Here is a 23,726-nt window from a genome sequence, read left to right on the forward strand (position 1 = left end):
TATAATTTTTCCCATGATGTGACCCCCCCCCCCTTCCCCCCTCCAGTGTCAGTATTACACTGTTCAAATTTGGCATCATTCTGAGCAATGGTTCTCTTTCTAAAGCGTTTTGGAACTGGAACTTTAATTATGGACACACTGTATACCACAAACCAAAAGTAATGTCTCTATGTTCATGTGTGATGTATTATTTGCTTCTCCCTGAAGGCTCATTTGAGAGCTAATATTTTCACTCGTGCACCAAACATTAATTAAATAAGAGGAAGTATTAAAGCTGTTCTATACCGAATTTTGGAACTGTGCTTTCTGCAATTGCACTAAAAGACTCTGTAATATAAATGGTGATCAGATATTTGCATTCTTTTATTGAAAGTTACAGTCAAGCTGAAACTATATTGCCCCCAGAAACCTTGTTACTTCCTCTCTCAAATTCACTGAACAGGTTTTTAAGTGCATTTATATTGCCAGTAGAAGAATATGAATATACTGCCAGTAGTGTGTTATTTACAGAATTAAGTGAGCTGCTATGAAACTAAAAAAAATTTTTTTTACTAATTACCCAATAATAATAAATGAAAAGCACCAATTTGCTTTTGTTCTACAATATTATTTTTATTGTTAACCGGTTCTCAGCTTACAAGGCCATCTTCAGACATTTACTCAGTAAGATGGCCTTGTAAGCTGAAAACCGGTTAACAATAAAAGTAATATTGTAGGACAAAAGCAAACTGGTGCTTTTCATTTATTATCATGTTGTTCTACCAAGAATAGACGGAAGATTATGTTATCATGATATTCAATAATACTTGCTTTCTCACACACAGATCTTATCCATCCATTAGATAATAGAAATGTAATATACTTTCACCACTTAAATGAACCATTTTGTGCTGATATTTGCAAATACAAAACTTTTAACTACCAGGAACCTTGAATGTATTCCCGTTAAAATACAAGCATTTTGTCATGGAACTGGACGTACATCATTTAGAATAGAATGTTGTCAGAGTTGCTTGATACTCATGACATTGAATAACATCTTACTGTACAACACAAAATTATCAGTTTTTTCCTTTCTTTTTTATTTGTGAAGTGCAGTAATAAAATTATTTTATCCAACTTTCACAAACAGTCTCACTTGTGTTTTAAATTAAGTACCGGAATTTTTTTTCTAAACACGCATAAAAATGAGACAAGTTTTTAAGCATAATTTATTTTGTTTACGGTTCTACATTTGCTAAATGATTTTCAGAAATCAATCTTTTTGGGTGTCATATGCACCTGTAGGCACATCACTCAAACAATGGTTCAAATGGCTCTGAGCACTATGGGACTTAACAGCTATGGTCATCAGTCCCCTAGAACTTAGAACTACTTAAACCTAACTAACCTAAGGACAGCACACAACACCCAGCCATCACGAGGCAGAGAAAATCCCTGACTCCGCCGGGAATCGAACCCGGGAACCCAGGCGTGGGAAACGAGAACGCTACCGCACGACCACGAGATGCGGGCCAAGGCACATCACTCTTATAAGATTTTAACACTTTGTCATGCTGACTGATATAGGCATTGTGAATGTTTATTTTAGTTTTGGCGATAAATAAAGCAGAATTGTGGACTTGTTCCCACTTACCATCCACAATTTCATGCAATGATCAAACTTCTGTAATTGTAGCAATTGTTTTTGTGTTTCCATAAGCAAGGCCACTCCTTGTATAGTTAAATAAACTGTAAAATTGTTGCTACCTAACAAGCACTTTTGAGACACTTTTAGGCACTGCAAAATACACACATGGCAAAATTATTGACACAAAAACCAAAACATTGTGATGGTGCTTCAAATTTCAGTTGTGATGTGGCTGATAAGCGGCATCACAAACTTGAAAGTGACTTTAACTTTTGTGGCATGGCTCAAAGTGGCATCACTGGTATTTTGGAGTTTCTACATGCAATTTCAGTGATGCCACTCAAGTGGCAACCAAATGGCATCACTTTGGTGGCACATGTAAACCTAGCTTGAGTATGCAGAGGTTCATAAGTGCTAGCCCAATTTACGTTGGACAGTGCTATTCATAAAGGTATTTTTCTTGTTTTGTGAAATAAGCTAATAAATCAACAGTCATGGGTGGTTTCAGTGTCATTCATAATGGTACCAAACTACATGTACATCAATTCTCTGCAAACTGCTGTGAAGTGTATGGCAGCAGCTACTTTCAGTATTAAGGTTTCTTATCATACCGTTTGCATATAGAGCATGGGAAGAATGCTTAAATGTTTCTGTGTTTACTGTAATTAGTATAATCTTGTTTTCATGGTCCCTACAGGGCCGAAGTCCTTCACTGACAGAAGTAAGAAGCATTACACTACAAATATTTTGACTGACTGCTGTGAAACTGACAGGCCTGCTTCAATATTTTTATTCCTGTGGATTATGTTGAATAAAATGTTATCCATACTGATGATGAATGATGTGAATTGCTGCATGATGACTACTGGATGTGTGTAACCTTACTGGAACTTTTCGTATGGTAGTGGTGACGCAGGAAATTTGCATAAACCTTATTGCCATTTTATAGACCTGTATGGTATCTCCAATGGGCTACTTGTTTCCACTCATCTGCTCGCACATATTTATGCAATTTCAGGCTGCTTCACCATTTGAGATGCAGAAACACAAAAAACAAATAGTTCCTTTTTTAATGATGTGGTAAGCTATATTGGCACACTTATTTTATTTGACAGTACTACTTAGCCAGCTTGTCAGTATCTTAAGTGTAGCACATTAATGTAGGTGACTGTGATGAGTGCTTATAGGGGTGTACTACTGTGTGTGAGTTGTTGAGAATGATGGAGAAAGAAGGATTATGTTGAAACCTGGTGCTGTCACATAGCTTTCTCCCCTTGAATAGCACTGAGGAAGCCACCAAGCTTATTGTTCTTATTCAACCATTAATAGAGTTACAAATTGTCATTCCATGATACACTACAGAGAGATATGGGTTCTGACTCATAATATTGGCGCAGTTTGGTGACAGGGACCTGTGTACCACCGTCTCTGTCCTTGGCAGCCAAATAATAACAACAAAAATGTCTTCCACCAGAAGTCAACTTAGCTATCTGCATGCTGACTGTCATCAGTAGTGTGTATCGATGAGCTGGGTTAAAGACAGTCGATAGTGATAGGTGTAAATTAAATAAGTGGTTTGTTTTGAAGTATTAGATGGAAACAGCATCAGAGAAATAGAAGAGGAAAACCTATTGTTGTTTTCAAAGCAGTTGTTTTTCTCCTTAGGTACCCTACATTAATATATATAGAGCACCATATACAAGCGAGTAATCCACACCGTTGAATAATCCACACAGTTAAAAAAAAAAAAAAAAAAAGAAAAAAATTGGTTTTAATTTGTATTTTATTTGCAAAAAAAATGTTTTAAAATAATGATTCTATTTGTCATCACTTGCATCATCATCACTAATGGAAGAATTGCTGCTGTTGCCATCCTCCCATAGAGTGTAGTCCTTGCTTCCATCCAGTGAATTTGTTATACCACACTTTTTTTGAAAGATTGTTCCACCAGAGGTAGTGGAATGGAGTCCATGCACATTTCACCCATTCACAAATTTGGGACAAATCCAATGGCTTGATTTTTCCACTTGGCGTGACCTTTCATTTTCATCAACCATCCTTTGTGAATATTGCTGTTTAAGTGCAGCCCTGAATGGCTGATTTAAACAAACATCTAGTGGTTGCAGTACAGATGTTAGGCCTCCAGGGATAATGACCAAGTCAGTTTTTCCCTTTTGTAACTTGTCTCACACTTCTGCAGTTGTATATCTGCAGAAGCTGTCCAGGACCAAAATGTTATGTGAATTCAGTAATGTACCAGGGTAATGTTGCCAAATATATGTCACCCTGTCAAACGCACGTTTAGTGTCCATCCACCCTTTTCAGATTCACTCTCACCAATATGCCTTTGATGAGGTTTATGTAAAATTATGCATAAATGAACAGATGAATGCCAAGAAGAAAACACTTTACTTGCTGTGACCATGGTATGCAGATTATAATTTAATTTGAAAGAGTTGTGTTTAGATTTACAGGCTCAAGGAAGTATTTTTTAGATATCACAGGATGCTTTTGAAAAGCAAGTAAATGCCTCTTTCTTTTTGTGTGACAGAGAGGTAAAATAACTATGAAATTCTATGTCTTACAAAGTATGTTTAGTACATAGCAAATGCATAGGACAAATGCTCACTATAATGCAATTTATTTACTGACCAGTTTTTGTCCAGGACCATGTTCATGATAGTCAAATATGCTGTTATAAAACCAACATTACATATCATACATTTTTCAGAACCCAAGGTACATGATTTAAGTCAAGCAGGACAATTCTGAACATAATTACTATGAGAAATGCAGGTGATAATTATTCAAGCAATTAGTGCCCCTCCATTGTGGTTGCACCTGTGGTATGGCTATCCGTATCACTGAGGCATGCACGTTTAGATTTAAGGTAGACTGTCTAAAATTATCAAAACTGAAAGATCAACAACATAGACAGCAGAGATCTGGAATTTTCGTAATTTGCAATAGATGTTTCCCATATAGGCCTCTGTGACTGACAAGAGAAATAGAAAGTGCAATGTTTAGATATTCGTTTAGATTAGCCCCTACATTTCCTCCTCTTTTGCCATCATTAGATTTAACATTATAAGTACTTCATAAACATGCTATTTGAATCTGCTTCTTGCTTTTTACAATGGCTGCTCATCCCTCTCTGCCATGGTTCACTATGCCACAGCAACTAAGGTGTCCATTTTTAGTCCCACAACACTTTATTGCACAACATTAATAAAACTTCCAAAAAGAATTCTTTTGGATGTGAAACGTTGTTATATATGCTCCCACATTTCCTCATATCATTATAAAAGAAAGGCGAGACGGAAAGTATGAGTATTTATGCCCAGTAACTAGTTTCTTGACACAAAATTCTCCAACAAGACGCTGCACCTTTCTCAGTTTCACTATTTCTTGAACGTTAAAAACATTTAGATAGTTACTCTACAGTTTTCGTACACAACTTGTTAGAATCAAAAGTATTAATTAAACCCGGATGAAAGAAAGCATAACTGAACTCGAATTAAACTCAGAAAAATTAATGGGTAATTTTTATCACTTAAAAACAAAAATGAAACTAGGTATTAACTAATCACGGAAAAATGATCTGCTATCAATGAAACGCAAAAACTGAAAAGAAAGTGGATATTAATTATACCCAACAAGTATCGACCACTAACTTGCAAGGAAAACTTCCTCATTTTTCATCTGGAGTGACCTACAACATAATTAAGATATGGATTGTTCAGTTTTTGGTAACTCCCAACTGTCATCCACTTTCACATTACTATTATTTCTCTATCATAGTCATTGTCTACACCTACACATTCCCAGTGGGAAAATTACACCCACAGTCTTTGATATATTACTGTAACATCTCCTTTCACCTTATCACAGCTTCCCATGTTCCCTGGTTGCTGGACCATTTAGATTAATTTTTACTCTCACTTACAACTGACTCAAACTCTACTCCCTAATTTCTACAAACAAGGAAATTAGGTCTTTGGTTTTGCCAAAATAAGGTAATTTAACATGAAATTTAAATTATCATCCCTTGACCCATGGTTAAGAACTCTCCACTGTATAAGAATTTTTATGTGTCTGTACCTATCTCTTTAGATTTTTTATTGTCTCCACAAGAACCCAGTCTTGTACTTTGAAATCAACTCTATTCACTCACTTATGATATTGTTCTTTCCATGTACTTATTTTTTCCTCAATATTTTCCTTCATTAAGTTTCTCTTCTCATCTACACTCAGTTCCTTTTTGTATGGAAAAGACACTATTTCTCGTATTAAATTAGGATTTCTCACTCTGGTCATGATCTCCTGAGGTTTGAAATTAGTGCTCTCACATTTCCCTACTGTTTAATAATAGTCCATTTCTATAAAAAATTTCCCCAAGAACTATGTTTACGACTATAAAAAGTCCAGTATTAATGTTCTATCTCTCCCATACACCTTTCTGCTGGTTTAGAAGTGGATTGTTTTGGAGATATATATATTGATTCCACCTTATTTCCTTCCATTCCCTTTTTGTAAACTTTTGAAATAAATTGCAGTCCATTAACAGATAGAACTGTTTTTTGGCTTTCCATATTTTGGGAAATATTCCTTCTTTAGTTTATAGGAAACTGTACTACTTGGCCTTTTCAGCAGAAAAAGTTTGGCAAATTTGGAAAATACTTCAACACTATAAAAATTTAACAAAATCCACCCATAGATTTGGGTAAGGCACCAAGAGGCCTATGGCTACTGTTGTGTCTAGACCATACAGCCTAGACACAATGCTGTAGCCGATAGGGCACGCAAGGCTAACGCAGACGGGCGTGAAGTCTGGAACATGAGAACTTATAAATGAATAAGAAGAAAAGTACGTAGATGCTTGTTACTTAACTTTTAATTAGTCCTTGGAATACATCTCTCTTGAATATTAGTAAGCTATAGGCACTGATAGAAATGGCGCCTTGCTAGGTGGTCGCCAGTTAACTTAGCAGAGGGCTATTCTACTGTCTATCTCTCGGCAAATGAGAGCAAGGCTTAGCACGTCCAATCGCTAGCTATGTTGTCCGTACAACTGGGGGCGAGGTCTCCTCAGTCTCTCGAGACCTGCCTTGTGGTGGCGCTAGGTTTGCGATCCCACAGTGGCGACACGCGGGTCCGACATGTACTACAGGACCGCGGCCGATTTAAGTTACCACCTAGCAAGTGTGGTGTCTAGCGGTGACACCACATTCCTCCCCCGCAAATCGGCGAACGGTCGTGAGATAAGGCTTCCGCCCGCCGTGGGGAGGACCGCATGTTGACGTATGCGATGAGGTGGGGAGCCTAACAACAGGCGAGGCTGTGCCACCCGCACCCGGCCATTCGGTCCGAGGGGAGCTAGGAAACGCCTGAAAACCTATTCCAGGGTGCACGTCAACATGCGGTGTATGCGCACGTAATGAGACAGGAGGGGCCGAAGGGTCGACCTCCATTGCGTCGGGGAACCCGACGCGCGATGACGACATCTGGTCCGGAGCGGGCAAGAGGTCCATGGCGGAGGACGGCTGGTCATGGGAAGCGAGCGGCGGCGCGTGACCCAGGGAGGCGCGTGGCGGTTGCAGCGAAGCGTCCACTGCGGGCGGCGGCGGCGGCGGCTGCGGCGGCGGCGCGACGCCATGAGGCAAAATGGAAGGCAGCGTCGGTAACACCTGGGGGTGAGGCGAGCCAGTAGATGGGTCCCCAGGGCGCTGACCTGACGGCGCCGTCGCTGCAAGCAGACGGGGAGCGGCAGAACCCAGGCGACGACAGAGGCGCAGCTGATTGAGATGCCGACGCACCTCACCAGAGGCCCCCAAAATCAAATACATCGCGCGGCCGAGGCAGCGAAGAATGCGCCCTGCGAGCCAACGCCGTGAACCGCGATAGGTGCGATAATAGACAACGTCGCCAGGAGCAAAAGCAGGAGTCTGCCGCTGCACAGGAACCTGATGTGGCGGATGCAGCAAAGCCATCAAGGTGCGATGAGAACGACCATGGAGCAATTCAGCCGGCGAGCGAGCATCGCGGGGCTGAGAGCGATACGAAGACAAAAAGAGCAACAAAGCGTCCTCCCGAGAATGCGATTCTTTCAGTTTCAACATCTGTGACTTGAAAGTCCGGACCAATCGTTCAGCGGCACCGTTTGACTGAGGCGAAAACGGCGCGGATGTCAGATGTTGAATACCATTGGCCTCGCAGAAGGACTGAAATTCTGCGGACATGAATTGCGGGCCATTGTCGGAAACAATAGTCTGCGGAAGACCTTCAATGCAAAAGATAGCAGACAAGGCTTGGATTGTGGCAGATGACGTCGTGGAAGACATCCGGACAACAAAAGGAAAATTACTGAAAGCATCGACCACAACCAACCACCGAGCATTCCAGAATGGACCAGCAAAATCGATGTGCAAGCGGTGCCAAGGGGAAGTGGCTTTCGGCCAGGCAAAGAATTTCCGCGGCGGTGCGGATTGTTGTTCGGCACACGCCACGCAAGAAGAGCACATATTCGTAATCGCAGCATCGATTCCGAACCAAGTACAGTGCTGACGAGCAAGTTGTTTCGTACGCACTATACCCCAATGTCCGTGGTGAAGAAGCTTTAAGACAAAGGACTGTAACGAACGTGGGACCACGACTCTGGACTGATCATTATCGGAACGCAACAACAAAACACCACGTCGGACAAAAAGTCTCTCCTTGTGAGCAAAAAAACGACGAACCAAAGGATCCTCGATCCGTGACTTCGACAAGGGCCATTACGTAGCAACAAAACGCAAAACAGTAGCAAGGACAGGGTCAGCAGCTGTGGCTGTAGCTACACGACGAAAATCAATCGGAAACGAGTCGACCACGTCATCGGTTTCCGAATCAATGAACATGCAAGCAAGTTCGGAAGAATCGAATGCTTTATCCTCAGCAACAGGCAAACGGGACAACGCATCAGCGTTGCCGTGCTTAGCAGTGGACCGATACAAGATATCGTAGCGGTACTGCGAGAGAAAAAGTGACCAGCGAATGAATTTCTGTGCTGTACGTGGAGGTACAGGCTTGGTCGGATGAAAAAGCGATGTCAAAGGTTTGTGGTCCGTGATGATGGTAAAGTGACGACCATACAAGAAATCATGAAACTTTGTAACACCAAACACGAGAGCTAAAGCTTCTTTCTCGATCTGTGAATAATTTCTTTGCGCAGATGAGAGCAATTTTGACGCAAAGGCAATAGGGCGATCATGCGAGCCATCTTTGTGCGCAAGCACAGCACCGATCCCGAAATCCGATGCATCTACCATCAACAAAAGGGGTTTTCGGGGATCGAATGGCGTAAGGCAAGTATTTGAAAGTAACGCCGATTTCAACTGGCGAAAGGCGCGGTCGCATTCCGTCGTCCAGACGAACGGAACACCTTTACGGCGTTTTTGGAGTTTAGATCCCCTCTAATAATCACACTCTGACCTAAGCCTAATAGTGTTTCTACATCTACTGTGGTAATAGTCCCTTGGCAGGATGGTAGGCTGCCACGACAGTCGTCCTGTTTACTTCTATCTCTATCCCAGTGGAATCAATTTTCCGTAGCTGGAGGATGTCAGCCTTATTATGGGACAACCTATTCTTAATTAAGACTACCGTCTCTCCTTTAGGATGATTTAATCTATCATTTATATGAATAGCATAGTTTCTAATCCCAAGGTTATTATGAGGTATAAGGTGAGTCTCATGTACTAGTGTTCTTCTACGAATAGTTTTAGGGAGTATTTTTTGTGTTGAATGTCATCTGCATTCCAATTTACTATGGTAAGGGAGTCCTTAAGATTAAGATCCATTAAAGAATGACATCACAACTGTGCCAATAGTCATGATCTTTGACAGATTATCTGGGGCAGTCAGGAGCTGCTCCATCATTGGTTTCACTGTAGTGACTATTTAGCTGATGTTGAAATTGCTTAAGAGGTGGGCAATTTCATAAAAATGGGTGAGCGTGGCCGCTCTGTCTGTTGAGTTGGTTGTGGTTCTCATCGGCAGGCTGCCAGCTGACTGAGGTGGTGCACAGCAATGGCAGTGGAAGGGAGAGCAGTGGTGGGGGCAGGAGTGGCGAGAGAAGCAGCAGGCTCCTCTGCAGCCACCAATTGCTGTTACTGACTCTGTTTCTCAGCAGTGGAAAATTTCGCACATTGAGAGCAAGGACCAGTTTGAGAGCAGCTTCCACTCTCAGTCTCTGTTTGGACTGCATGTACTTCACCATTTCGATTCAAGAGGGACTTTTTCTGTAATTTACTGGGTGTGCTCCTTTACAGTTCATGCATTTTGGAGGATCTGCTGTTGCTTTCTCCTTTTATGAATAGGAATAGGGTAGTGTTTCACACTACATGGTTCATGTGGTTTGATATTAAGCTTGCACTCAAAATTCATTACTTGTCCCCACCTGTCAGAAAATACCTTTATGTTTTTCCTGACGACATTCATTAGTTCTGTCATCTTGGGCTTCAGGTATTCCTTCAAGATTATTAATTATTTTTCAAACTTCTTCTTTCATCTTATCCTCAGAGACTATCCACTCATTACTTTGTGACTCCACAACTTCTTTGCTTCTTCAATTTATATATAATAATTTCAGGGGTAGCACTCCTTTTTCCTCTTCAATATTTACTATCATTTCATTATAATCTATCACAACTATTCCTTCCTTCAGTTATATATGTAAACAGCCAGTCTCACAATTCATGTGCACTTTGCACATCAGCATCCAGTCCATTCCTAGAATAAAGTTCATACTCATCCCAGAAACAACTAAAACTTCATACCCCATACTCTATCCTCCTTTTCCAAACTCGACACATACCTGTTTCGTAATGGATTTACCCAATTTGCATGTTGCCCCTAGTACCTTGGCACCAGTCACTGGCACCTCTGTTAACCTTGGATGGTCTTTCAAAACTTCATACATAGATTTTGAGATAGCCAATATTTCATTATCCTGAGTTGACTAATGCACATTGTGCCTTGCCATATACTTTTATACTAATCACGGGTTGACAAATATTCAACTCTTCCTCCATAATTTCCTTTTATAACAGATCTTTTTCTAATATTTCACATTGATTTCCTCCTATTTCACCCTGTCTTAGGGACATTTTCTCATCACTTCTTTGCACGGTTAATTGTCTCATGTTTTCTGGCCCTCTTGGGTTAATCCATTATCTTGTGGCATTTTTCTCCTTGCTCTTCAATTCCTGCCTCAGTATTTTTTTGTCTGCCTGGTGATTGTCAAGCATTTCTGGTTTTTCCTCCTCATCTTTATCATTTCTTCCTTATTCAAAATATTTTATTTTTGTCATTCTCATCTTTTTCTTTCATTTTCACTTTTTCTGTTGCTGTTGAAACTATTTTGTTGCCTGTGCCCCCTTGATGTAGAATCTCTTCCTTGTCATACTCTATGAATTCATCTTCCAATTTCTCCTTGAAATCTAATCAATCTGTACCCTTATCATGCTCATTATCACTTTCTGCCTCATCTTCATCCTCACCTTCTTCATCTATTAAATCTTCTTCCCATCTATCATATCTGCTTTTATACGTTTCACTCTTTTACTTCTTAGAATCAAAAAATTCTGTCCCCGTATCAAGTAGCAAATTCCCTGAATTAAGTCTCCATAAACATGCCCTATTTTCACCTGACCCACAAAAATTCGACTCACACTGATCCTGCATATTACTCTTTCTATTTGATTTCGATTTCCTTCTTCTCTTTCTCAGTATGCATTGGCTGTAAATGTTATTGGCCATGGCTCATTTTCTACCCCAGTTGAGCCCCTTATTGGTGTGGAGAACCTTATTTCACTATGAGTTTTCTATCACTCTAATTATATGCAACTCAGCAGCAGTAGCTTTGACCTCTTCCTCCTCTCATTTCTGCAACCCATCCTCTTTTTGTCTGAAATGATCTCAGTGCAAAATTGTCTCCCTTCTGTAGGTCTCATTCCTTCCCTAAAATACTTGTTTTCATCCCTATTATACCATGTATTTACCTCATTTATTCGACTTAAAAGCCGATCAGAATCAAAATGCATTACACTAATGTCGTTTTGCAGTTTTCTTGGTAACCTCTTGTGTATGAAATAGATTTAATCTTCCTCACACATTGGCAGGCTGATGTAATCCACAATTCTAGACAACCTTTCACAATATTCCTTCTTGGAATCATGTGAATTTCAACCATATTGTGGGAATTCTTGGAAGTGTATTCATTACTCCCTTTGCCAATTTTTCAACCAGTATTTAGCTCTGGACCACGTAATTAACTCTTTATAAGTATCACATCCTTCCAGTGCTTTAACTGCCCATCCTCAAGCATCTCCAGCAAGACAATACTCCATCAAGCAAATTTTTTCTGCTTTGTTACAAGTATTTGCTACATAGTGCCTAAATTCATTTATAAATACCATGGGATGCATGTTGCCTTTAGGATCAAACTACATATTATGATTACCTACCCCATGACACCAATCAGTGACCCTTGGAGAAAGGCACTGTTCCTTAGAATTTTTCTCTAGTGGTTTTACTTTTTCCTGTATGTCAAAAGCATTTATCTTCATTTTATCTACTTCCCCAATCAGCTAAGAACAAGTTTTGAAATCCCCTTTCCAAGACTTTTGTTTCTTCCATAATGTACTTCATTTTGAGGGACCTTATCATCAACCTCACCTATCTGTCCTATTAAATTGATTTCAATCGTCTCTATTTTTTCATTAAACTAGCAAAATAGTAGAACAACACTCCTCACTCCAGAGAAGGAATTAAGCCCATCTTATACACTAATAGTCAAAATTACTCGTAGGTTCTATATTGGATTTTACACTTCTATTAGCTGTGAGAAAAAAATTAATAAGAGTAATTATGTCTCCAACAAAGAGCCCCACCAGAAAATGAATCATCCCAGTGGAAGCACTTGGTTACAGTTGTAGGTAATGTGAATTGCTGCTTAATTTTCATAGGCTTGAGGATTCATCTCTGACAGTTCTGCCTGCATTGATCTTCTGCCCCAAGCAAGTTTCCATAAGAAAGCATTAGGAATATTAAAGGCTTCAGTGAAATAAAAGTCAGCAGCTTAAGGAACCAATTTTGAAACCTGTGAATTGGCAAAGCAGTTCTGAACCAATGTGTTACACTGCTGCTGGCCACTATTAGTTGATGTCCCAGTAAGTCTCTGAAGTTATTGCCCTTTCCCAATGACAAAGTCATGTTGAAACCAATTGCAGACAGCTTTATGGATGAGAATTTCCTTGAACAGTCTATATACCATGAACCAATTTCTCTCGTCTCTCTCTCACTGGACTCTGCCAACCTGTCCACTGATGTTGGTAGATGATAATAGTGGGCTGGGCCATATTTCCAGAGTCCAAATGAGTGTTGGCAATCCTCTGATGCCTCCACCATAGCCTCAGGTTACTAACATCATAGCATGCAGCTATCACTTCCACTTGTCCATCTGCGTTGCCTCAGCAGTTCTGTCATTAGCAGCAACTGAAGCATCGCATCTTCCAAGACTTCCATTGGCTAGTATTTTTGGCCTTCTGTTCCTCTGATATATTTCACCTTTGCTTGATTCAGAAAATAGGTTATATTCTGGATTTACAATTTTAGATCAGTGTCTACATTTTTCATTAATAAATTTAACATTACAAGTACTTCACAGTTACTTCAGAAACAAACTATTTGAATCTCTCTCACTACTCCTCCACCAATGACAGGCTTCTTGCTTAATATAGGGGCCATCCCACCCCTCCCTGCCATGGCCACAGCAACTAAGGCATCCATTTTTGGCCACTTGAGACCTTATTGTACAGCATTACCATATATATATATATATATATATATATATATATATATATATATATATATATATATATATATATATAACAGAGGGAAACTTTCCACGTGGAAAAAATATATCTAAAAAGAAAGATGATGAGACTTACCAAACAAAAGCGCTGGCAGGTCAACTGCCAGCGCTTTTGTTTGGTAAGTCTCATCATCTTTCTTTATATATATATATATATATATATATATATATATATATATATATATATATATATATATATATATATGTGTGTGTGTGTGTGTGTCATGAAACACAACCAATACAAATGTTTTACATAATTCTAAAACTTTCTAAGTGAACTATTTCCTGCCAGTATCAGTCCATTATTAGTATGCATAGTGGAAATGGGCTTTGAGGTTATTGCAGTAGTTGAAATAGAGTTTTTAGGAGACTTTTTGTTCAGAAAGGGGTTCCAGTTGATGCAAAATGAATGAGAAAGGAAAAGCTTATGAGTGGTAACTGTTTCGTTTTTTAAAGTGTGGGACAATGCTGCATTAGACATTAGTTCAGTGCTCTTTAATGTTTAAACCAGTGTGCACTGGATTAAAGTAAATGAATTACTAGCACATCACAATGATGTAATTAGCAGTCTTTTTCATTTCATCCATAACCTGAGTTATTGTAAGAGCAGACCTTCATTGTTAGTTAAGTAATTACAGTTACTGCCAAATGGTGGGAATAGTGAAAATTTTGGTCAGTAACAATGCATTTTCTCTTGTCATAAAGGGTATGTGGAATGGTAAATTTCATGATTGGAAGCACTGATAATTAATGTCCTTATGAAATGTGTGTTGTGTTATGTTACAGTATGTGATGGTTGTCTCAGTCATTAATTGATGGAATTGGCAGGCTGCTTGAGCGAGAGGTCATTTACAACTTTATGAATGTTAACCTCTTTCCCTCAACAGTGACACACTGAATTTCCACAATCAGAAAAATCATCACTTGAGTTCTATTATCTGTTCACATATATGCTATTGTTAGTATTAGTGGGCATCATGTGCATGAATATTGAGCTGACACGCCAGTGTTGTGGACGATGATAATATAATGATGTTGGCAGGTAGCGGGCTGTGCAGAGCAGGCTGATGAGAACAACACCGATCCCGTCCACATTCATCTCCCTTCAAGGCAGCGCCGCGCTGAAGGAGTAGACCTGGCTGGGGCAGAGGAAGACTGTGATGCTGGAATCGTGGGACCAACCTGTGCCGACTGCAGCCGGCTGGTAATCTGCGCACAACTCAATGGCCGCATCATCCCTGTTGGCAGTGTATCCTGCCCCTCTTTAGGAGGTGGAAATACCTGTTCTGTGAGTGGAAAAGGCAATTAAAGAAAAGATTTTCTGATTATGCACATATTACATTAAATAAAACTTTAAGTAGTCATCCATTTCTGTCACGCCAAGTTCAGACAATGATGAAGAAGCACTTGAACTTAGGTTTATTGACTTTTAATTACAGCTGTGGGCAAACTTTTGTACTGGCATTAGTTAATTGTATCTGGGATCTTAACAAGAAATATTCTGGTGCAAAGGCATGTTGACATTGACATTTTGGTGAGAATGATTTACTAATGATTAAAAAGTGTAATTACAGCTAATGAAATGAGATACTAAATATTATAATCAATTTTAGATTCAACTTTCTTCATATTACAACAATTTTCATTACACTTATCACTTGGATGAGTCCTTCTTATGCAGAAGAATGTACACAGAAATTAATTTGACACTGTGCATTCTCTGCTTTCAGTTTTTTATAAATAGTTGTAAAATACTTTGAATTCATATTCTGATCTGTGTGTTTATTCTTACACATTATTTTTTTTTCTCTCATACAGATTTCATTATCAACGTATCTTTGTACTGAAACACCTGTTAGTTCTCAGCTATATCAGACCACTTTTCTCATTAAGGTACGAGATATGCTTTTACAATTCCGCTCACAGAATACTAACAGAGAAGATTTAGGTACAGCAACTGTTTTCATCAGCAGTGCATCACTGTGCAAAGTGGGATATTATACTCAAATTCTGAAATGGAAAATGAATCTGCCTTTTCAAAATATCAACTGGTAGTTCATGTTATATGTGATGCTAACCACAGAGAAAGGAATATATTAGCATTTTAAATAAAACATCTGGGAGCATATTGCAGATAAACATAGACAATTTCAATAAGCCCAAGGAAGATTAGGAAGGATATTCCAAATTTTCTTTTCTTACAGTTGCAAGGGGCAGAATACATTGGTAAAATTTGCTTCCATGTACACAGCAGAAACAATTGCTGTAAGTGAAACTCTTCAATTTGGTCAACAGACGAGCTGTGTTACAGTATTAATAATCTATGCAATCAAGAGAATTCTGACATCAAAATTTAATAAAGAAAAATTCAGTTGAGAAAATCATATGAGACAGAATTGCTGGTCAGTTTTTATCTTTAGGAGGTTAAATGTGTAGTACTGTCAATAGATTTACAAAAGTAAAAATAGTATTCTCATCCTTGGGTCTGAATGACTAGCCCATCCTTTTTAACCTTCCACGCCAAACCCCCCTCTCCTCACTGATGAAGAAACTATTAGTCCTGGATGCTAGGAAATGTGTCACTTTTTAAGGCCACTATCTGTTTACTCGTAATTTCACCTGCATATGTGTATGCTACATATATTGCACATGCCCCCCCCCTCTGTCCATTTTCTCCTCCTCCCCTTTCTCTCCGTCCATTTCCTCTTCCCCTCTCTGTCCATCTTCTCCTCCCACCCCCCTTTCTCAGTCCATGTCCTCTTCCCCTTCTGTCCCTCTCCTGTGTCAATTCATTTTTACTCCCATTGTCTTGTCAATGGCAGATGGGTCTTATCCCCACAGTACTTCTTTCCAGACAATAAGTGGTATGTGCACTAAGTAAGTGTTGTGACAGTGCCACGACATTTAACAGTGCCGCCACGTCAGTACACGCAAACGGCGATAGAGGCGCTCCGCAACACGCCTGAGTGCGGGAGCGCCACCTAGCTACGAACGCATGTCACGGCATGGCAGTCGAATGACGGATACGGAGTTGGTAGCATGTAACCAGCTATTGTTTCTACGTTTGTATATCCACGCAATTTATTGGTGATTAAAGGTTATAACACTTATTGGCTACTGTTGATTGACGCCTTCTCGAAGTTTCCATTTGTTGTTCGATGTCCGTCGCCCACCACTGCGGCGACGACACTGGCTTTGTCCAAAATCTTTGCGCTAGAAGGTCTTCCATCCACGATCGTCACGGACAATGGCCCTTAGTTCTCTTTGCAGGCCTTCCGTGATTTTTGTACTGGACACAGGATTCATCATGTTACAGCACCGCCCTTCCATCCGCAATCGAATGGGGAGGTCGAGCGACTTGTCCGCACTTTCAAAAGCCATATGAAAAAATTCTGTTGCATTTTCTGAGTTCTTATCGCTTCACGCCTCTGGGTGATCGCAGCCCTGCTGAACTCTTGCATGGCCACCAACCGCGCACTCTACCACACCTGCTTCACCCTGTCAGGCCTTGTACTGTGTCCCCTAGTGTGGGAAAATACTCGGTGGGTGCCGACGTGTGGGTACGAGAGTATGGATCTCACCCTAAATGGATTTCAGGGGTGGTCAAGGCTCTTTGCGGCCACCGGCTTTGTGAAATACGTATGGACGACGGCATGGTTGTTCGCCATTATGACCAGATGTGCCCACGAACCCCCAGGTCCACGACACCTATGGGTGCTGCTCCGGAGTTTTCATATATCATCTCGTCCAGGAGGCACGTTCCATGCACGAGCTTCCGTCCTGGACACTTTCGACCATACTCTCGTGTTTCTCCGCGGGATCTTCTTGGGTCCTCCCAAGAGACCATGGATGTCTCCGCACTGTCCGTGTCTCCAAGGAAGTGAGTGTTTTTTTTTTTTTTCAAGGGGGGAAAAGTGTTGTGACAGTGCCACGACATTTAACAGTGCCGCCACGTCAGTACGCGCAAACGGCGATAGAGGCACTCCGCAACTCGGCTGAGCATGGGAGCGCCACCTAGCTATGAACGGCACCGGCTGCATGTCACGGCACGGCAGTCGAATGACAGATACGGAGTTGGTAGCATGTAACCAGCTATTGTTTCTACGTTTGTATATCCACGCAATTTATTGGTGATTAAAGGTTATAACAGTAAGTACTATACATTTCACCTTCTGAAGGTAAATTTGGGCCAGCAATTAGCAATTCTGGCACATATTTTATTACATCTGATTCTGTACCATCACATTATATCTACCATCGCAGGAACCATTCTTGGATTCACTCACTCTAATATAGTGGAATTACTGGATATCCAATTAGGATGGATGATTTGGAAATCATATTGGATTCCTTCCAAATAATTGGACAGTGATTTAATTTTTACTATCTTATTCAGTCAGTAGCCTGGGTATCAATGATTAACAATTGAACAGCAGCACACTTGCAAACTTCAACTGGGTAATGTATCTACGCCACAAATTCTTTAGCTTTTGTTACTTTCCTTCTATTTTGGTCCTCTAATGTAGAATTTTGTGCCATAACATCATGAGACAGTTGTGATTCTCTACTAATATTAATGTGTGATTCAGACCCAGCAAAATAGTTGCGTGCCGGATGGTCCAGCATGCGATGTGGATCCACCACCACTGCCATTCCGCTGCCTGGAACCGGGCATCTTCCCAGATCCTGAGGACTGCATACACTACCACCTGTGTGGCACTGACCTCGGACACATCTCTGGTAAGTATCTGTGCAAAAGCCACCGCACAACTTATGCTGTGTGGTGCTGTGTTCTGATACCTTGTATACCGTATTTTCATTCTGTTTTGAATGCACAGTGCGGTAAACAATTATCTGTGTAGCTTTGATGATGACCTGAATTCCCTAATGAATGGATTTAGTGTCTATTTGCAAGTGATTAGTTCAGATCTTAATGTTGTGCCCTATTGTCATAGATGTTTGTGAGATGCACTTAAAACATTTTGACAGAGCTCCTCTCCATTCTTCACTGTAGTCATAATATCTCAATTGCCCACCTGCTGTAAGTATAACGTATATACTCAAATAATCTGTGCACCTTAATTTTGAGGGAGGGAATTTATTTTTTCTTTTAATTTGTTTTATTCACAATTTTTTTTCTGAGGTAATGATGTGTTCAAAATTACATATAATGTCAGTTGGTTTGAAGAAATGCATCATGATCTTCTCATGCTGTTGTACTGGTTGATAAATCATTAAAATGTAACCAATTCAGTGGCATGCAGCTATCCTGCTGGTGGGCCTGCCAGTTGGCCCGTAACCAGGTGGCTAGCTGGGCAACATTATCCCCACCAGCCAGGACTCTAGGCCTACCTACGATAGGAAAAAAGAAAAGCAAATTACCATGTTTAAGAATTTAATGTTAATATGGGCAATAAAATATTTTAGTCAATATGTATGCTCCCTTACCTCTCTATTCATCATCATTTTCATTGTTATCACTAGCGAGGGGAGAATTGTTGTCTTCACCATCTCCCCATAGAGCGTCATCCTCTGGTCCATACAGTGAATTTGTGAACCCACATTTTGAAGAATTTTTCCACCGGTGGTTGCAGAATGGAGTCCCACGCACTTTTCACCCACTCACCAATCTTGGGCCAATCCAGCTGTTTGATTTTTCCACTCAATGTGAACGTGTGGTTTTCATCAGCCATCCACTCTATATATCACTGTTTAAGTGCAGCTTTGAGTGAACAATTTATACACACATCTAGTGGTTGTAGGATGGATGTTACTCCTCCAGAGATAATAATCAAGGCAGTTTTCCCTTTTTGTAATTTGTCTTGCACTTCCTTAGTTGTATGTCCACGGAAGCTGTCCAGGACCAACATGTTATGTAAATTCAATAATGCACCAGTACGATGTTGCCAAACATGTGTCACCTGGTCAATCACATAGTTGTTGTCCATCCACCTTTTTGGTTCACTCTCACTAATACACCTTTCACTGATATTTCTGGTATAGTTTTCCTTTTAAAAATCACGTAAGGTGGTAGCTTTCATCCATCGCCAGTTACGCACAATATCACTGTACACCTTTGCTTCTCACTGCTGCCAGTTCGTATCATGATGCTTGATTCTCCTTTCCTGTTCACGGTGTTGTTGAGAGCACTACCAATTTGCAATAACATATAGGACTGTTTGTGTTGCACATTTATCATGTAACAATGAAAATGCACTAATTTTTCCTCATAATCACATGGAAGCCAATGAGTGATGGTAGTTTTCCTTTGGAATCCTAACCCATTTCTGTTGAAAAATCTTGATAATCAGCCCCAGCTATCTTTGAAATTGGTAATGCATAGTTCTTTAAGTTGGCACATTTCACTTGTCACCAAGCATCCATATTGTTGTTTCTCATCTAATAATCGCAGAGCCTTTTTCTGAGGTCCAGATGCTCCGCTTTTTGGCTGCAAAATGCCCAGAAAATACTGTTAGTTTCTTAAGGCCGCATTTTGTTTTTTTCACCAGTTGCAAATACAGCCCTCACTCATGTCATACTTTCTTACCACTGCACAGTATCCAATATTCTCAGCTTCTTCAATAATTTTCAGTTTTTCTTTAGCAGTGTACAAGGAATAACGAGAACTTGTAGCCATAATTAACAAGTTTGAAAACGTTGTTAACACTTCACTTCTAATGTGCTACTGTGCTACTTACATGTCACAGACCAAGGCCACAACAAATCAATAGTATAATGGGATCTATTGTTGGAGGCAGAGCAGTACCAAACTTATTTTGAATAATCCACGCATCGCAGTTTTTCATCCCTAAATTCAGGAAAAAACGTGCGGATTATTTGAGTATATACAGTAACTATTAAACCTATGACACCATTCCTCTCCTAAAGTGTTTGTAACATGGCAAGGGGAAGTGGTGGGTGGTAATGTACTGTGAACATTACGACTCATCTGAGCTTACACAATAAGATTCATGCTAGGAAAAAGAGGTGAAAAGACTTGGATGTCAATGCATCTGCCTAAATATTTGTGACTCCACAGACATATGTGTTTTAATATTTTTTGCAGATAATTTGATCTTACAAACAAAGCCAAATCAAAACTATTTTGCTGCAAAGCAAGTGCATACTATAAGTTGATCAGAAACACTCACTGCTGTCAGAACCATTTTACAAACAAACACTAGGTTACCAGAATGAGATTTTCACTCTGCAGCGGAGTGTGCGCTGATATGAAACTTCCTGGAGAATTAAAACTGTGTGCCCGACCGAGTTTGAGTCTCGGTCGGGCACACAGTTTTAATTTGCCAGGAAGTTTCAAACACTAGGTTAATTCTTTCTCTAATATATCCCTTACCCTAGCTATGCCAATCCAACAAGCCATGTGGGAAAGATTCTCAGAGTTCAGTAGCTAGGAGATGGGAACAAACAAATGGAAGGTATGAGATTGGTTGTGAATCATGCATAGATAACTCAGTTGGTGAGATCATTATTCTTGATAAGCAACAGTCTGCTTCAAATAATTGTCCGACACACAGTTTTATTTGTCAGGAAATCTTATGCAGTTGTCTGCTTTGTGCAAATGGCTTGAGAGGATTGCAAGCCCTTTGGTTTCATGTAGCAGTTATGAGCAGTATTAATGTAAAATTGACATACTCAAGCTTTGTGCTAACTGTTGTTTCATTTTCTTGTGTTATTTGTGCATTATTGATGGTTTCTTAATTTAGGGGCACCAGTATAGCGCGTTCTTAATTTATCAGTATACAGTGAGATCAATTTTTCCCCCTTCTGTTCTGCCCAACCAGAGATCACGTGACAGTTTAAATTCCATCTCATGTCCATTTCTCCTTTTCCTCCGATATTTTTCCATCTTTTCACTATCTCTCTCTATTTTTTCTTCTGACAGCTTCATGCCTATTCTCTTATTGCTTTTGGCTTGGAATCTGATATGTACTGCACTGCTGGAGGTGCAATAACATGCCTCAGGCAAACAATGCAGAACAAGTTTATTAGTAACTACAAGAACTCATTTCTCCCCCTTGGAGTAGGTTTTCCTCCTTGGAGTAAGTTTTTATGTTGACAGTAATGTGGTTATGTCAGAGTTGCTCTTGAATGACACAGTAACTGTTTGTTGAGCTCATGGCCCCAAGAAATAACAAAGTTAATTTCTGGATTTACTTTAGAATGAAAAGTTAATAACACAAAGCACTACAAGGGCCAAGACCAAAGACCACACATGTCCCCATTTCAGAGCCCATGTCTTCATGAAGCCTAGTGACAGCACTGGCAGCTCTACACAGTGGAGATTACTGGCTGGGAAATGATGTTGAAAACCCTGATGGCTCCTTAGTGACACTCTGATTGATGAACCGCTACTGTGATAGGCACCCGGACCATAGAGCTCATCGTTAGGAATGAACTGGCCTGGCACAGCCTGGACACCAGCATAAAGACTGTAAAGATGCCAATACACAGCCAGGTCTATTTGCAGCCTTGCAATCCTGTGTAGCAAGGAGGACTGTGGGGCCAGTGACCTTCTGTGACCGCTACTAGTCATTTCCTTTCCTGGTCCACTATCTATGTGCCTCCTTATGAGCCCTAATTTCTTGTATCTTATCTTCATGGTCCTTACACAAATATATGTTGGAGGTAGGATATGTTCTAAAGCCAGCTTCAAATCCTGGTTCTCTAAATTTGCTCAATAGTATTCCTCAGAACGAACATCACCTTCCCTCCAGGGATTCCCAATTGAATTCCTGAAACATCTCAGCAACACTTGTGTGTTGTTCAAACCTATCAGTAAAAAATCAAGCAGCCCACCTCTGATTTCTACAATGACCTTCGTGGGGGAGGGGCAGGATGCTTCGTCTGAGGGCTTGTGGAACCATGACCATTGTCCCCTTAAGCAAGAGGATGCTGTTGAGAGTTGATAGTTCATTTTGATGATACTGGATGACTGAGTCACCTAATGATTGGCAGGCTATGACTGCCAAATCCAAGTGAAAGTTTGCCACCACTTTTTCTGATTCTGTATCCATGTGGAAACAGATCTCTGGCATGGAGTTGATCTCCATGTCCAGTCCAAGTGCACTGTGGACCTATACTGTATCTCATAGGTGTACCCTGACAGGAACTATGCCCATCGCTGGAGACAACATACCATTCTGGTTGGAATTTTGGAGCTGGTCTTGAACAATGGTAAAAGAGATTTATGGTTGGTTAGTGGAGCAAAATTTCTGCCATTCATGTAATCATGGAACTTCTTCAGGCGAAGGTAATATCCAGTGCTTTCTACGTTATTTGGCTATAATTATGTAGTACTTTGGTAGTGTCTTGGAGATGAGTGCAATAGGACATTCTATCCTATTAACTTCATGGGAAATGACTGCTCCCAGGCCATTGTCTGATGCATCTGTTTGGAAGGGTCATAGGTCCTGAGATATGTTGGATGAAGAAATGCTTATTTGAGATCCCTGACAGCCTTGTCCATGTTGGAATCCAACTTAACATTTTTCTGCAACAGCTGGTGGAGAGGTTCAGCAATGGCCATTGCATGAAGAATGAATTTTCTACAGCAGTTAAGTTGTTCAAATATGGATTTTAATTGTTTACTGTTGTTGGGAGTCAGGAGTTCCTCAATCATCAGGATGTAGTGCAGTGTGCACCATATCCCTGATGTGCTGAACATGTGTCCCAAGTATTCTACTTGTAGTAAGAAACAACTACATTTGTCCTTGTTACATTCGAGATTGGCATAGTGGAGTGCGTCAGATAAGGAGTAGAGGTTGGTGGCTAAATCTTGAGTATTTTTACCAGTAACAGTAATGTCACCTAAGTAGTTGGTCATCTCTGGCACCTTTCATGTAAGATGTTCTAAGTAGTGTTGAAAGATAACAGGTGCATTGGCAATGCCAAGGGAAGCTGATTATATGTACCAGAAAATTCCAAATAGAGTGCCGTTGATCAAGATGTTTTTTGACACATCATCTAGTGAGAGTTGGAGGTATGTATCACACTGTACAGGATGGCGGGTATGGGCAGGCGATGGGCGTTGTGGAATAATAGGGTAATTTTTAGAGAAAGGCCATTTATTGGCTAAAGCATGTTGAAAAGGGGCTACAAAGACCTAGGGAGGTGAGGGTGAGCCAGAGCTTACAATTTGGCAAACATTGTTCGCGAAGCTAC

General features: G+C 40.3%; 1 protein-coding gene across 2 annotated transcripts in view; it reads left to right on the top strand.

Annotated features, from left to right (window-relative positions):
- The window catches only part of LOC126237083 (uncharacterized), a 190,851-nt gene that overhangs the window by 79,583 nt on the left and 87,542 nt on the right, over positions 1-23,726 (top strand). For both annotated transcript variants that reach the window (XM_049946882.1, XM_049946883.1), the window contains exons 4-5: positions 14,587-14,832; positions 18,134-18,284. In XM_049946882.1, the coding sequence (XP_049802839.1) occupies positions 14,587-14,832; positions 18,134-18,284 (397 nt within the window). The remainder of the gene's footprint in view (positions 1-14,586; positions 14,833-18,133; positions 18,285-23,726) is intronic.

Source organism: Schistocerca nitens, chromosome 2 (genome assembly GCF_023898315.1).
Source record: "Schistocerca nitens isolate TAMUIC-IGC-003100 chromosome 2, iqSchNite1.1, whole genome shotgun sequence".
Classification (NCBI taxonomy): Eukaryota; Metazoa; Arthropoda; class Insecta; order Orthoptera; family Acrididae; genus Schistocerca; species Schistocerca nitens.